We start from the raw sequence: 15,279 nt of genomic DNA, 5'->3' as shown, positions 1-15,279 counted from the left end.
CATTTAAATTAAGAGATAATTGTCTTACCTGTTGTGACACCATGAACAACTCCTTCCTTGGTCCTGGAACCTAAACAAAGAACAACATTAGGTTGAAAATACATGTTATTAAGTACTGGCAAAGACTAGATGGATGATAGAGGAATGAATATATAGATTACATATAGTTGCATACAGTATTTTCTAAGATTATTAGAATTAATTATAGAGAAATTCAATCTAAGGGAAAGGGCTAAACTATCAATAAAGAGCAACTGCATGAATGTATATCGACTGTGGAAAGGTGAATAATACTGGAAACACTTCTGCAGTTTATTTCTTGTACATACTGACTTGCTTGCCATTTTCTTAATAGCCGTGCTAATTAAGCCTCCCACTTTGCAAACTCACATGGATGACTGCACAGACACCATGTTACTGTTAATATCCTAAAGTGGCTCACGCATGCGTTTGCAGAAAATCAGAGCCATATTTTCCAGAAGATCCTTACAATTTCATCTTACAATCTTCTCCAGATCTCAGTTTGCAGGGATTAACACCGTTATTGAACTACTATCCTGGCTCGTTGCAGGAGAGTTGGACAAGACCACCTTTAAAGGTCCCTTCCAACCCAAACTATTTTATTAATCTATGATTCTATGATTCTATTTTGACACAACTGGGTTAGGAAGGTTTATGCTGGCAGAGTGAGATCCTCATATGTGGCAACAGATGCGTTATGTGTTCAGGCTACCCCCTTCTGCCCCCAAAACCAGTATGACTCACTGCAGTCTTAATAACTTGTCCAAGGTCAGATGCACAGACAAGAACTGAATCCAGATATGCTGGGATCCACTGGAATTCCTGAGCCACAGGATGTCCCAGACTCAGACATATCTCCATGTCCTTGCTGAGAGCAGAGCACAGCCTGAATGAACTGACTTTCTGGATGGCTGCAATTGGTCCACCTGCCTTTTTTCTGGGTTGGAGGAGCAGAAAGGACACAGCTCTGCAGCAAACAGCTTGAGCAACACTTTATGGACACCTGGACCCACCCAAAGCCAGAAATAACTAAAAGCAAAACTAACATCCTAATGTCCTCTCCTGGGCACTGGGAGGATCTTCTTTTAAACAACACACTGTGCTTTGCCAAAAAATTCCTTGCAAGGTGGGTGTCGGTCTCTTCTTCCAAGTAACAAGTGATAGGATGAGAGGAAACAGTCTCAAGTTGAGCCAGGGGAGGTTTACATAGGATATTAGGAAAAATTTATTCACCAAAAGGGTTGTCAAGCATTGGAACAGGCTGCCCAGGGAAGTCGTTGAGTCACCGTCCCCAGGGGTATTTAAAAGACATGTAGATGTGGTGCTGAGGGACATGGTTTAGTAGTGGACTTGGCAGTGCTGGGTCAACGGTTGGACTTGATGACCTTAAAGGTCTTTTCCAACCTATGTGATTCTATGATTCAATGCTACAAGAAAGACCTAGAGGTTAAAATCATGAGGAGCTGGTAGTGCTAGCTGAATTTAGACAAAAATTAATCTGAAAGGGAAACATTAAACACTAGATAGGATTCAAACATGAAAATGCCACGGGGTCAAACCCAAAGTCTGCTGCATCCAGTGTGCTCCTTGTTATAGACACGTGTGACAACTTTTGTAAAGATTCTGCAGACAGCAACCTAAAGCCAGTACTAGACTGAGACATAAGACCTGTGTAACAAACGTAACTCTGCCACCCTGAAGACCAAACCAATTTCTGGAACACCCGTGTAAAAATACCATGACTTTTTACCATGCTTTGTAAAAGGGAACAATCTCTCATGTCTTCAATGGGAAGAGAAACAAATTAGCACATATTGCTGTTGAAAATGTAACTCCATGTCTTTTTCCCTACCAGAACTCTACTTGTCCTTGTCAGATTTTATAATTTGGCTACATTTCAGGGATTAGTATCCATCTGTGGACTACGATGCTTAACAATGTGCAATTAAGCATTACAGAGACAGAGTTTATGGCTCCTAGTTTATCATCTTACCCTCGTCTGCCAGAGATAGGCTAACTTTTTTTTTTATTACCAACACAGAAATTACCTTATTTGTAATGCATTTTTTTTCTGTATGTCATTCACTATTTGAGACATTATAATTTATACTTCTGACTTTACACTTCTAACATCTATATAATTTTAGCTTAACAGTATGTGTAAAATCATATACAAACTGATACAAGCATAAACATATTAAAAGAAAGGTATTTGCAGAAACATATTAGAAGAAAGCAACTTTGTGCACAATTTTTTACAATAATATTATTAAACACTGAAATACAGTAAGTTCATTCATCAACATGTCCTACTTGCTACTAGTGCCATTTTATGGAACTTAAGCCATTTATTTATGGCACTATCAGACTGATTACAGCATTGAAAAGGCCCTGTTATCCATGACAAAAAGCAGAATAACAACCTGTGATAAATAAGAGGAAAAAAATGTTGCATCAAGTAAATTCCTTTAGCTAATGAAGAAGTTAAATACCCGAGAAGTCTTTTCCCCCTTTATTCTGATTTTCTCTTTTTAAAAAAGCTTGTTTTCTCTCACTGAAAATATTTACCAATGAAAGAATCATCCATTTTATTAAATCCAAGGTGTGAATGTCTAAGGACTTGTCTTAGGACTTTGGTTCTCAATCTTGTGGCACCATGAGACCTGCAGAAGCAAAGCACTTTGAACATGTGCTGGAATACAAGCAGATGATGATTCTACCAACTTCTAGAACAAGACTAAACACCATTTCAGGCTTACGGCATGCCTATTGGAATACTCAATATCAAGCATATGCTTTTAAATGTATTGTTAGACCTGGCCAATATCTCGTTCATCTTGTTGAAGTTATTGTCTGCAAGCCAAGCTATTATACACATGGAAACCTGTGAATAGCAAGTACTCAGTTCCCTAGGGCTGGTAAGAGATGAATGCTACAACAGAACTCCCTCTGCAGTGCGTGTATCTCCAGTGGGACATATGCAAGTTGATTCTTACTTCACTTACCCTGACATAACACTTCTGTAACCCCAACTAATACAGAAATGCTAGTCTCTTTCTGTTAGTGGAAGACCGGCTTTTCTTTAATGAAAGCTTGGCTCACAGACCTATACAGAACAGAGATTACGTATAGCCAAATCCATTAACTGGCAAACAACAAGCTAAGCGGTGGTCCACACCTTACAGCATATGTTAGAGCTCAATACTATTTGCCCCACTACTGCCACTTGCATTGAAGTAGCTGTTTCTGCAGTCACAGCTATAACAGGGTCTAGAAGTACATTAGGATCTGCCAGAACAGGCCTATAAATAACAGTTGAATTCAGCAGGGTGACTTCTGGCTGGCAATGAAGGAAAGCTGGTCATCCACATTGTTTCTGAGAGAAACTAGCTGTCTTTCATTCTGGCATTCCCAGAACATCAATAATCTTGCCTATTGTACCCTGCATAACAAGGGGAACAGAGGAATCTGAGTAGGGATAATATAAAGACCAAGGAACCTGACACTGACCTATGCTACTTAGGTGATGCAGGAGCAATAGTACTACATGATAATGCTACTTTTCCTTGCTATAATACACATTTCTGCATGGGGAGGGCGAAGCCAAAACCAGAATTTTTGCCTTTTGGTAATTATAAAAAAATTCAATAGACTCTCTTAATTTCATTATTTATTATCATCATTGTCATCATATCAAATAAAAGTGTATATCAGCAGTTGGGCAATACAGTCATTTCCGGGCTTTTTGACAGACAGACTATTCCAAGCAAGCCCTCCCTGAGATTCAGGTTGCTTACTCAGAGCTGGTTAAAGACAGGGAGACATAAACCCAAATTAGGGGAAGAAGAAATCATCATCTAAACAAAATATTTGCTCTCAAGAGCTGAAGCCCATTACTCCACCAGACAGACCTTGAGCCCCTTCACTACTCTGCTGGCTTTTCTTCTACCAAAGGAAAATATGAAACCCTATAAAAAGAGAGCACAGCAGAGGAATTTGGATGGTCTTGCCAAATAGGTCACGACTGCACTGTTCTACTCTAAGGCCATGTGCCAGCTAAGCACAGGGAGTAGTAAACAACTCATCCACTAGCCACCCTGCTCCTGATAAACTATTGCTTTTTTCTGCTACGGTATAACACATCAAAAATGATCAGACTGGAAACTTCCATTCCTGAGCACTGAACACGCACTCAGGAATCAACTGAGCAAAAACTTCAGCTCCCAGGTAGCACACACAGAGCTCAGAGGAACCCTTGAGCAGTACATCACAAAGAACATGCAAGAGCATCCTTCTTACTCTCAGTTCCTGATTTCAAAGCGAGTGGGGGGAAGTATTGCCACTTATTTCCTCGCTGCTTCACACCAACAGCTCTCAAAGGATACCTGGAGACACAGCTTTAAATTTATGGCATACACAATGCAGCACCAGACTGCTGAACTTTAGTCCTCCTTTCTAATCCATGATCAGGTCACTGTTTGACATCAAGAAAAAGGTGATGCTGGGCTTGTATGAGTCAAGATAGAGCCACTGATTTCAGCTGGCCAAAGCTGAAGTATATCAGCAGAGGAATTTAGGGGAAAAAAAATCACCTGAAAGCATAAAAACACACTATAGACTGTATTGAACAGTGTCTTGGGCATTAAAAGGCAGGACAAAAACAGTGGACTAAGGGAAGAAAGAACAGACTTCAGCATGGACAGAGAAAAAAATCTCCATTTAATTCTCCAATATGCTACTCTCCTCCCTCAGAGCTTTAAGTTTCCCCCTGTGCCAAAGGGAACTTTTTTGGTGCCAAAAAAAAAAGAAAAGAAAAAAGTTACAACTACTACATTTCATCCCAAGCAGCAGCTTTTGTTAATAGAACCCTTACCAGGTAGAATTATGTTACAATCTTTCACATAATAGCTAACAGCAGCCTGGACAGAAAGATCCAGATGTTTTCCATATTTACTTAAATTCCACTGATTTCAGTGGGAGACTGTATCACGTAGAGGCTCTGGACCAAAGACTTTGCATCTTACTAATTCTCTAGCAGCAACGGAAGGCTGAATGTTATGGAGATGACTGTTGAAACTGAAAACAATTAACAGGTCCCTCTCAGCCCAATGTTGTTAGGTTCTTTTTTGCAAGACGTCAGGCAGCTTTCACAGCATAATTTGGCTGCGAAACTCTTATCTGAAAACCCAACTATAGAGACAGGGAGGGAGAAACCTTCAGGAGCTCTAATGCAGTGTTCTGCTCCTCTCCTCTACTCATAAATGGGTCTCACCACCTTTTGCATTGCAACTGTTATCAGCCTACAGAACCAAGAGATTATCACACCAGCCTTTGCTAACGCTGCTCAGAAGAGCCACCCCTGCTGTGTCCTTGGGAAGTAGACAGAGAGATACCCCAACTCTTCGTTTCCCCCTTACCCTACTTGATCCTATTGAAACCTCAGCTGGGAAAATGGTGGTTCCCTCCAGGTGGCTCCTGGAGACAGCTTCCAACCAAGGCTTTTTTACCTGTATGACTGAAACTGTGCATATACCTCTTTCCTCCTGAAAAGCAGGCATGTGCTGTGGGAAGGATCCTTCACCATTACATGGGTCCCTATCATGGCTCAAGGTTCTGTTGCCCTCAGTATTTTATTCTTGAAATAAACAGCAAGCCTGCCCTCCAGAGTTCAACCTCAGCAGAAGCGACTCCAAAGACAACAGGAAATCTGTTGCCTTTGGGAGCAGAACTAGGTTCAAATACTATTACAATCTTGAGAATAGGTCAGACACAAAGATTAATTCAGCACACAATGCAGGTTTCTCATACAAAGAAACCTCAGAAGCATGGTCAGCAGCTACAAAAAAAAAAAAGGAAGCCCTACCCCTAAAAAATAACTCCAATATCAAGCACAATGTACAGTGAAAGAACATCTATTTTGATATATTGAAAATGAGCAGACCCTCATTTTAAAATAGACTCATCTTACAATTAGTTTTCAACACGACTGCCATCTCTGGTGGCAAGAGCACCGAGCTTTGCTACGGCACAACAGGAGAAAAGCGTATTCCGAATGAGTAGTCCAAACTATCTGGAGCAGAAATAATTTGTTACAGACTGCCACTAGCCTGCAAGGGCAGAGAGAATCCTGAAAAGACACTGGAATTGCAGAGAACTCAGTGCTCCCATTTAAAAGAAATGCCTCTGGTTTTCAGCTCTGTTTAACTTCTCTTTGATATCCGTGCACATCTCCCTAGATACACACTGCGTCCATTACAGAATTGACCTGCTACAAAATCAGCAAAAAAGAAAGAACCTACAGAAAAGACTATCTTTCCCCCTCCATTCTTTGGTAGACAAACTTTATTTGATGAATAGCAGAAATAGATTCATAATTATTTTTTTAGATGACCACTTATTCATACAGTCTTGGCAGTGAATTTTTCATGGCAGCATTTGCAAGACAGTCCTCTAAAACCTGATACTTGCTAAGTGAAGATGACAACTGTGCAATCTAAGTACTGATCTGGGATTTAAAAAGGATTTTATTCCTGGCTCTGTGCAAGACTTTTGTGTGGCCTAGATCAGTCACTTAATAACTGCTTTGCTACCCTGGGGTCTACTCGCCCTACCTCATTAACTGTAGTAGCTCTTCCTTGAGAAGTCATGGAAAATATCTGCTATGGATACACAACAGTAAGTAAAGAACATGAAGTTAATTTCAAAAGATCAGGAGATGACACTTTGCCATATACCATGTTACTGTCAACATGGTCAAGCAGTCAGTACGGTTTATGCTCAGTTTCTGAATTAACCTCTCAAGTTCCTTCTCTTAAAATCCCACTTAAAACCCACAAGTTCTATGGGATGCTGTGAAGCTACCTTCTACTTCAGCTTTTACCTATCTTTTTAATTTATTTTTACTGTACCAACTACCCCTTCAGCCTTAACCTAGCAAACTTCTTGACAGAGTGCCAGCTAGTAACCTGTATTGTAAGGTACCTCCCACAACACAACGTCATTCAGTATGGCGTTAGAGATGTGGCTCCACCAAGCAGTAACGCATGGCCAGCACAACGCAGCAACGTAAGAACTAACATATGGCTTCAAAGAACTGGAGCTCAGGAGGGCACAATTCTCCTCTTGTTTGTTTTGCAGTGGTCTCTTACAAGTGGGTTTGTTTGTTTGTTTGTTTGTTTCCAGAAGAACAGATCTGATGAGGATCCAGCTGTGAATGCCAGGGTACACCGACCAGCAGCGCCCTGTCTGCTGCCCACCTACCCACATAGAGGACACCCTCTTTCGTCTTTCCTGCCGCCTCTGCCACACCCTGCTTGGTTTTTTCTGCTGCTGCTACGACTCCCTCCTTTGCCTTGGAAAGTCCTTTCATGAACACATCCATGGCTGAAGAATTTCTTCACACAGCTCTAGAGGAAAACAAAAAAAACCACAGGCTACTTTCAGTAAGATTTTTTCAGCTTTTTTTATTTCAAAAACAGAAGAAATTTTTATTCAAACCAAACAGGATCACAACTACTTAAAAATTATATTATTTATGCCCCCATTTTATGTAGCGTTCATCCTCATCTCTATTAGTAACACACAAACACCTCTCTGCATGTGAGGCACTCAGTACTTCCGATAGAAAGAACAGTTAAATAACTAGAAAGAGTACAATTATGTGATTTACCTTTACATTTTCTTGCATCATGCCATACATAGTAAGTTGAACAGCACGGCCAGAGCAGTTCCCTCGATACAAGCAAAGCTTGGGGATCCTGTTTCCACAGAATCCTACAGAGAGGTTGCTGATAACGCAGTTCTGGTTGGAAGATGTGACAAGTCCCTTCCTTGCCTCCCAAGGCACCATTTCCTCCAAAGGACAGTTCTGTTCATGAGCTGATTGCAAGATTTAGCCCTGTGATTTGATGATACTCCACCCCCTCATCCAGAGGAGAAAGCCAACTTAAAGAAACACTAGCAACTTAAAAAAAACCCCGCAACAAAAACACACCTTCTAAATGACAATGTTCAGTTGTTATCGTTATAAGAAACTGCCATTACAACCCAGAAGGACTGGAGCAAATAGGAAATGCTGCTTTTCCAGTAGTCTAGCCTTTTGTGCACACTCCATGTCGCTCTTGTGGAAATTGAGTTTTCCTGAATGGGTTCTTTGCATGTATCAGGACTGAGAAAAGATTTTACTAAAAAGTAAAAGCAAGAACTCCGAATTTTAAAAGCACTTTATGAAAAGTGAGTTCTGTGACACCTATACAACCCAGTGCTACACTGCAACTACTAAAATAGTAATTAAAACCAAGAAGTCTGGGTTCCTTCAACAAATCCGTTATTGATAGTCCTTTCTGTGTGGGCGGAGGAAGAGAAAGAAGTGCTGCCTGTTATTTTCTTTCCTCTGCCGGAGGCTGAGTAGGAGGAATGGATGTCTATCTAGGAAGGCATCGGGGCTGCTGCAGCTTTCTACTAACTCGTGAGGAACGGGCAAAGAAAAAGGCAGTATTTGTGCTCCAGCCAAACCGCCCGCGGTACCTATCACCCTGGGGCTGGCGGGGGGTGCCTCACACACACAACCGCGGGGAGGCAGGCCCCAGTCCGCCGGATCCTCGGCTCCTCCGCCGCCGGGGTCCCCGGCCCGTCCCCACCCCCGGGGCAGGGGGCTTCGCCGCGACTGGCTGCGGGGGCACCCGGGGACTGCGGGCGGGCGGCGCGGATGTCTATCGAATAACACACAGGCACCTGCAGAAGGAAGGAGAGGGCAGGGCCGTCGTGCCCAGAGATACACACATACATACCTACATACAGAGAGAGAGAGAGGCAGGCACCTACCAGGGAGAACAGGGCGACGCGACCGTATGGGCTGACACGCCGTCGGCACAAGGCGCCCGGCTTCTCCTCCCTCCCCCGTGCACAAAAGAGGACGTTCAACAGGAAGTGTATATATTACAAATATTTTAGGTATTTCTTACATATATAAAATTATACGTGTGTATACATATATACGTACACACACGCACCCCTATGGCTACACAGACACAGAAAGCCCAGCCCTCGGCAGCACCGACGCGGAGCCGCTCCCTCCCGGAGCGCCCCGGAGACGGGGGTGGGGGGAGCGGAGCGGCCTCCGCGCCCCCGGCCGCTACCGGAGACGGCGCCCACCTCGCCCTGCCCCGCCACTTACCGCCGGGCTCCTCCGCCACCGGCGACCGACCCGTTCCGAGGGGGCGCTGGGGAGACACGGAGAAGTGGAGGACAAGGCACGGGGGGGCCGGAGGGGAGCTGCCCCTTCTCAGCACACCCCCGAGGCGGGGGAGCGCGGCCGGGTCTGCTGTCGCCAGCCCCGACGGCAACCCCGCAGGCGGCGAGTGTGAGGGAGCGGCAAGGGCGAGGGGCGGAGAGAGGATGCGCCGCGGCAGGGAGGAGCGCAGGCAGGGAGGGAGGGAGAGAGGCAGGCTCCCGCCGTGCTCACCGCCTGCTCCCGGCCCACCCTCTGCTGGGGTTTGCGCAGGAGGGGCTGCGCCCCCCGCCTGGCGTCCTGCGCCCACCCCTTCGCTTCCTCCGTGGGAGGCACGATAAACCCGGAGCGCTTGTGCCACCGACGCAGACCGAGAGAGGGGCAAGAGCAAAAGAGAGACGAGGCGACTTGGTGGCCCGGTGACTACGCACAGCCACCACTCGCTCTGGAGCACCACGTTTTAGAAGAAGCGTAAGGAAGCTGTTGATGGCGACTGCAGTACACCTATGTTTCACTTCAGTAAAGCCTTGGAAAATCTACCCGAGCATCTAATTGCTTTTTTTTCTACCTCCAAATCTTTGGCCCTAAGTGACTGGAGTTCAATGCTGCTGTTTTCGCAAGATTCATGAGCCCAGATCATTTTAAGTATAGGAGGTGATGCTTTTGCAGCTGTATTTAACCCTATGACACAATAACAAAATCTTCATCCCAAATAAGGAACACTATGAGAAGCCCAGCCTCGCTCCTGACAGATTTGCCTGACCCCTCTACCAGCATCCTCCACCACTACTCAAGTCTTAATCTGATGTGTAGAAGTCCCTTATTTCCCCAGAAAGGGAAAGCTATCAGGCATCTCTATTTTGGTCGCAGAATTTAGGCATGAAAAGCCAAGACCAGTAGGAGACAAGGTAGTAGAACAGATGGACCTTCAGCTTCAGTACATCAGTTCATGTGCTGTATAAAATCTTGCAAGACCTACAGAAATGGTTTGGTTTTTATTGCGCTCCAAAAGGAGAAACAGAATATGGTATAGATGAGATACAAGCTTGTGAGCTGCAAGGAGCATCCCTCACCCATCACCTCGTGCAGACAGCTGATGTATCCCTGGTTTTGTTTTCATTCTGGACATGTAGTGCAGAGCCTTCCTCTTGTCAGGTTCCCTTGTAAGCCTTAATATTTCTATATTGTTTGGTAAAGTTTTCATCTCACTACTAGTTTTAATCAACCAAGCATTAAGCAATATCATGTATTTCTTTGTGTAAGAAGGTGCAGACTGAGAATACGAATGTTGCTCTCATAATTCTGCCCTCAAGAAAAGCCTTAAAAAAAAGGAAGGAGCCCAGGAATTAACTTACATAAGGTGTCTCATCTCATTCATCCCATGCAGCCCATCCATACTTAGTAGTGCAAGAACTAGGTATTTCTATTTCCTCCCAATTTGGGGGAGAGGAAAATAGGTGTAATTTCAGACAGTAAATCAAAGTAAATCAAAATCATATTCTTCCCACATGTTGTTAACCGTCCCAGCAATTTATATACCTTAGTATATAAATAGGCTCATTGAAAGCCACTCCCTCAGTCATTTTCTACTACTCAGGCCAGTAAACTTAGACCCCAAATTAGAATTAAAGTGAATATTGCATTCCTTATGTCAGTATTCTCTTCCAGATTTAAAAAAACCTTTTGTTTCTCTAGCATGCAAGAGACTATGAGCATGAAAGCTTGCTTTTTATTATGTTGATATCAATCTGGATAGACTTATTTTATTTAATTATGTTAACAATAACAGAGAATCTAGTATGATAAATACCCTTGTATATTTATGGCTCTATTTCTGAAAACTTTACAAAGAAGAGCTTAGATGTTTGCAACTCCTAGCTTTTGCAAGGGTTCTTTTTTTGCCTTGTGTTTATCAAAAGGAGGCATTATGTTCTGCTGTTAAACAAAGTAACAGCTTGTTGGTTAATAAAATCATGCAGCTAGAAATAGAGAGGTAAAGGCAGGAGGGCTCAGTTACCACAGCAGAAATACAGTTTAAAATTTCAGCTGTTAAATTCTAGATCAGAGGGTAAGAGGCCCAGAAAGAAAAAATAAATAGAGTATGAATGTTGATGGAAGAAATTCTTCATTCGGAAAATGGATGGGACTTAAGTGGAAAACAGAATTAAGTATGGTATTAGCATTGCATCTCCAGGGTAATTCCTATTTAAACCACATTGTCTACAACAGCTGGGTGGGAGTTTTTTAGGTTGTCTCCTCAGTACTATTAGTATCACAAAAAGTTCTCCCCTGAAGCCTTTCCTGTCTGGGGAAAGAATAGTAGCAAACAGAGTGCCTGGTGATTGCATTTAAAACAAATCTTTATTTAATGAAACTGTTTACTTTGCATGAGCATCTAGAGCAAAAATCAATTAAGTAGTAATAAAAGCTCCTTCAATCCATCTTGTGTTGGAGGCTTATTGGTTTAGTTGCTAGTGATCAAGTAAATCTACCTTATTGCCATGAAAAGAACAATTATTGACAACTGAACAATGTGGCAGAGTAAAGCTGATCAGAATTTACTGTCTTCAGGTTAAAAAATTCAAATGTAAAACTCTTCATGTGGAAACACTGGAAAGGTGTTCCCACTGAACACTACATACTAAATTGAAAGCTTTCCTCTGTTTATTCAAAGAGTGACTCACACAGCCTCTCTGTGCTAGCACAGAACTGATAGGCGATGTTACTCAGAAGAAGGGTACCTTTGAAAACCTGAAAAGGTGGGGTATGAAAGGAAGCTGTCTTAGGGCAGACTATTCACAGGTAACATTGATTATTCCACTGCAGGGTCTTTCTGCTGATTGCAGGTAATCTGAAAACGGTCTTAATTTGATAAAACCATTAACTGTGCGAAACAGTGCAATTTTTATGCAAGTACATTTCAGGCTTTGGACTTCTTACAGAATAGTTTACTATGTGCATTGCTTTAGACGCAACTGAAAGTTCAGACCATTTTCATAGACTCTTGCATCACAACGTTTGCATTTCTGTTCCCACTCAGGTCCCTGTGTGGGCCATTGCTGTTGTCACTGACCATGCTGTAACTACCCGTGTGCATGAGCCATTTCTCAGAATTCAAAAAAACTTGTTCAATTTAAAAAAGTTGAGTATGACCTCTCATTTGCTTACAGGTAAGCCTGAGGTTTAGCACATCTTAATACTTAGCAAGCTTGTAAGTGTTGCAATGTAACGCTCCAGAGCATGCATGTGCCTCACTTGCATGGTGTTTCCAGTGATGTTTACTCAACTGAAAATTAGGCACATGTATTAAACCCATCGTACAATCAAATTGCAAGTTATCATTTCATAGTTTTCCAGTGGAAGCATTCTGTTTGTTAACTTAAAACTCATATCCATCTCTGTGCAGCAGTTGCCATTTCTAATTCATTCCTATTGCAAAGATTTCTGCTTATGAACTGTTTTGATAGATGTAACCGAGTGCTGACTATGGGTTGGGTCACTGGATGTTCACCGTAATTCCATGCAACCATTGACAGGAGACACAAATAGAACTGAAGCAGGTTAGTTTGAAATATGGATTGACATTCTCAATGTCATTGTGCATAAAGAGTCCTTCATCTCAGATCAAAACCAGAGCATGGACAGAACGCTTCACAGATATAGACCTCCGGGAAAAGACCTAGCTCCAGCCTTTATTCTTGTTGCTTCTCCTCTGCTTCTGATTTACTTTCTCCTCTCTGGCATCAGGTTCTTTCTCAGAAATCTCATTTCTCTGTAGTTCCAGCCCTTGCGTTTGGCATAGTCAGATCAGACAACCATCTAGTCCTTTCTGCTCTCAGCTGAGGTGCACACAGCACAGCATGTACCATCTCGTGTCTGCAAACTACAGGTCAAGCCACGTTCAGCTTCAGGACAGAACATGTCCAGTGCTGGTGGATGCATCAGAGATCTAACCAAGAAAAAGGTGCATGTGTGGAGACCATGGAAGAAGGAGGGCTTCTTCCCTAAGTCTTAACATTTGAACAAATTAGGATGGAACTGAAAGCATATCTGAAACAAACCCACATGTATATCTCAACTGAGGTTGCTAAACTTCAAATTCCTTCTTCCAAACACGAACAATATAAACATTTTCAAAAGAAAAGTTCACCGGAATATTTGAGCTTATGTAAAACATAAGATTTCTCCCCAAAAGCTACTCAGGCATAGCTCATCCATTTGGGGTGATTTATCTATATGTACGTTTATATGTGAGAGAGAATATTTAGAAGTTATATATATTTAAAAAGTTTTAATTGAGACAGATGTATATGCCAAAATACCATGTTGGAAGTATGTACAAGCATACACACACGTGTGCATGTATACATATATTTAAAGAAGGTTGATGTACATCTCTGATCTGGTAAACATCAGCCCAACTACACCAACCTTGACATAACTCTAGCCAACAGAAAGCAGGGTCTCACAGCTTTATACCGCCTCGGTTACTGGCAAAACCTGCTGGACCTTCACCTCCTTTACTTGCAGTCAAGGCTGAAGATAGAGAGACATCACAGGTTGCATAGGCAATGATAACATTTCATAAATTAATTAATTTATCTGGGCTGGAGATTCAGTGTTGAAAGCCAAAGCAACTTTCTCTGTTGTACCTGGAACCTTAAGCCAAGCTGTACTCTGAAAAGCAACAGCTTAAGTGCCAAGGAGGCCATCTGGCAGCATGTTTCTGCTCAGAGATACCCAGTACATCAGATGAGGCTGACCTAAGGATGCCTGGCAAAATCAGTGTTGATTGTTCTTAAAGATGTTTCCCATTACACAGGACCAATGGATTGATTGTAACTGAAATAAAGAATCATCTGCCTCACATGTGATGCAACATGTTACCAGTATCTCATATAACTGAAAATGCTAATGCTAGAAAAGTGGCAATTGTCACGCGGGGTCAGGTCTGACGCCTGTCTTGTCCCAAATCCTGCTTGAGGGAGATGTCCAGGTGTCTCCAAGGTCAATGATAAGACTGCATGTTCTAAAGTAGCCTGCTGCAAATACAGGTATCTAAGCCAATGCAGGCACAGCACATTAATTACCTGAATGGCAGCATTACTCAAGAGATACACCAGGAAGGCAGCAGCTTTAATTAAATACTAAAGTTAGGCACAAGCAAACTGTTTAAACAAGTGCAAAACACAGACAGGAGCATACTTCATTCTATCAAGCTGTCTTCTTTCTACGATTTTTAAGGGAACGTAGACATCACACAAAAGAAAAGTGTCAGTTTTTGATCGGATTGCACTTTTGCCATCAGAGGTATTAATAATCTAGAGATGATAAGCACATGAGCAATCCAAACACATGATTGTATCTTCACACAGAAATTTGTTTTCACATTGCTTGTGAACAAACTTGTAGATTTATTGATAGAAGTCTGTTATCTGACATATTTAATAAACAAAAGTCCTATGCGTCTGATGTTTAACAACATTTGCTACACAATGAGATTCCTTCTTTGAACATTCAGTGTGTGCAAAAATTATATATATGAACAATGATATACAGAAAAAGTATACAAAGACTACATAGTTTTCTTCATTATGTTTTGCTGGATTGACCCATAAGGGAAACCTAAATTCTTCTCCAGAAAAGGCAGCACATCATTCTCTCATTTCCCCAATTCCTACATGCAAGCTTCTCAGTTGAGTAGGTCCCTTAGATGCTGTTTGCCGGTACCGCTCCAGTGACCAAAAACTCATGACATGGTCATCAGGTGCCAGCGCTTTTTTTGTAACACCAACTACAGGTCCAACTCAACTCCCACTCATGCTGACATTAATCCAGAGATTGACTCGGGGGTAACCAAGAATAACAAAGGAAATATCTGTATAAGAACATTATTATCTGTTCTGGCTTCTTTGTCTCCATTATTTATTACATGGACTCACTTATTGGAATCCTACCTTAGGGCACTCTCCAACTCACAGACCTGTACCTTCTTGTCTATGTTTTTATTGCCACAAAACTGTCTTGAT

The 15,279-nt window shown here is 42.3% G+C and overlaps 1 protein-coding gene across 3 annotated transcripts in view; it reads right to left on the bottom strand.

The window, feature by feature from the left end:
* SNCA (synuclein alpha) overlaps positions 1–7,598 on the bottom strand; it is a gene marked incomplete at its 3' end in the record, with an annotated part of 69,890 nt that extends 62,292 nt beyond the window's left edge. For all 3 annotated transcript variants that reach the window (XM_081999273.1, XM_081999274.1, XM_081999275.1), the window contains exons 1-2: positions 7,282–7,598; positions 29–70 (exon numbers count right to left, since the gene is read on the bottom strand). In XM_081999273.1, the coding sequence (XP_081855399.1) occupies positions 29–70; positions 7,282–7,402 (163 nt within the window). In that variant the 5' untranslated portion in view covers positions 7,403–7,598. The remainder of the gene's footprint in view (positions 1–28; positions 71–7,281) is intronic.
* Positions 7,599–15,279: the final 7,681 nt, after the last annotated feature.

Source organism: Phaethon aethereus, assembly GCF_964289735.1.
Source record: "Phaethon aethereus genome assembly, chromosome: 4".
NCBI classification, from domain to species: Eukaryota; Metazoa; Chordata; class Aves; order Phaethontiformes; family Phaethontidae; genus Phaethon; species Phaethon aethereus.
Note: the sequence above shows the minus strand (reverse complement) of the source record. Positions and strands in the feature narration are given on the sequence as shown.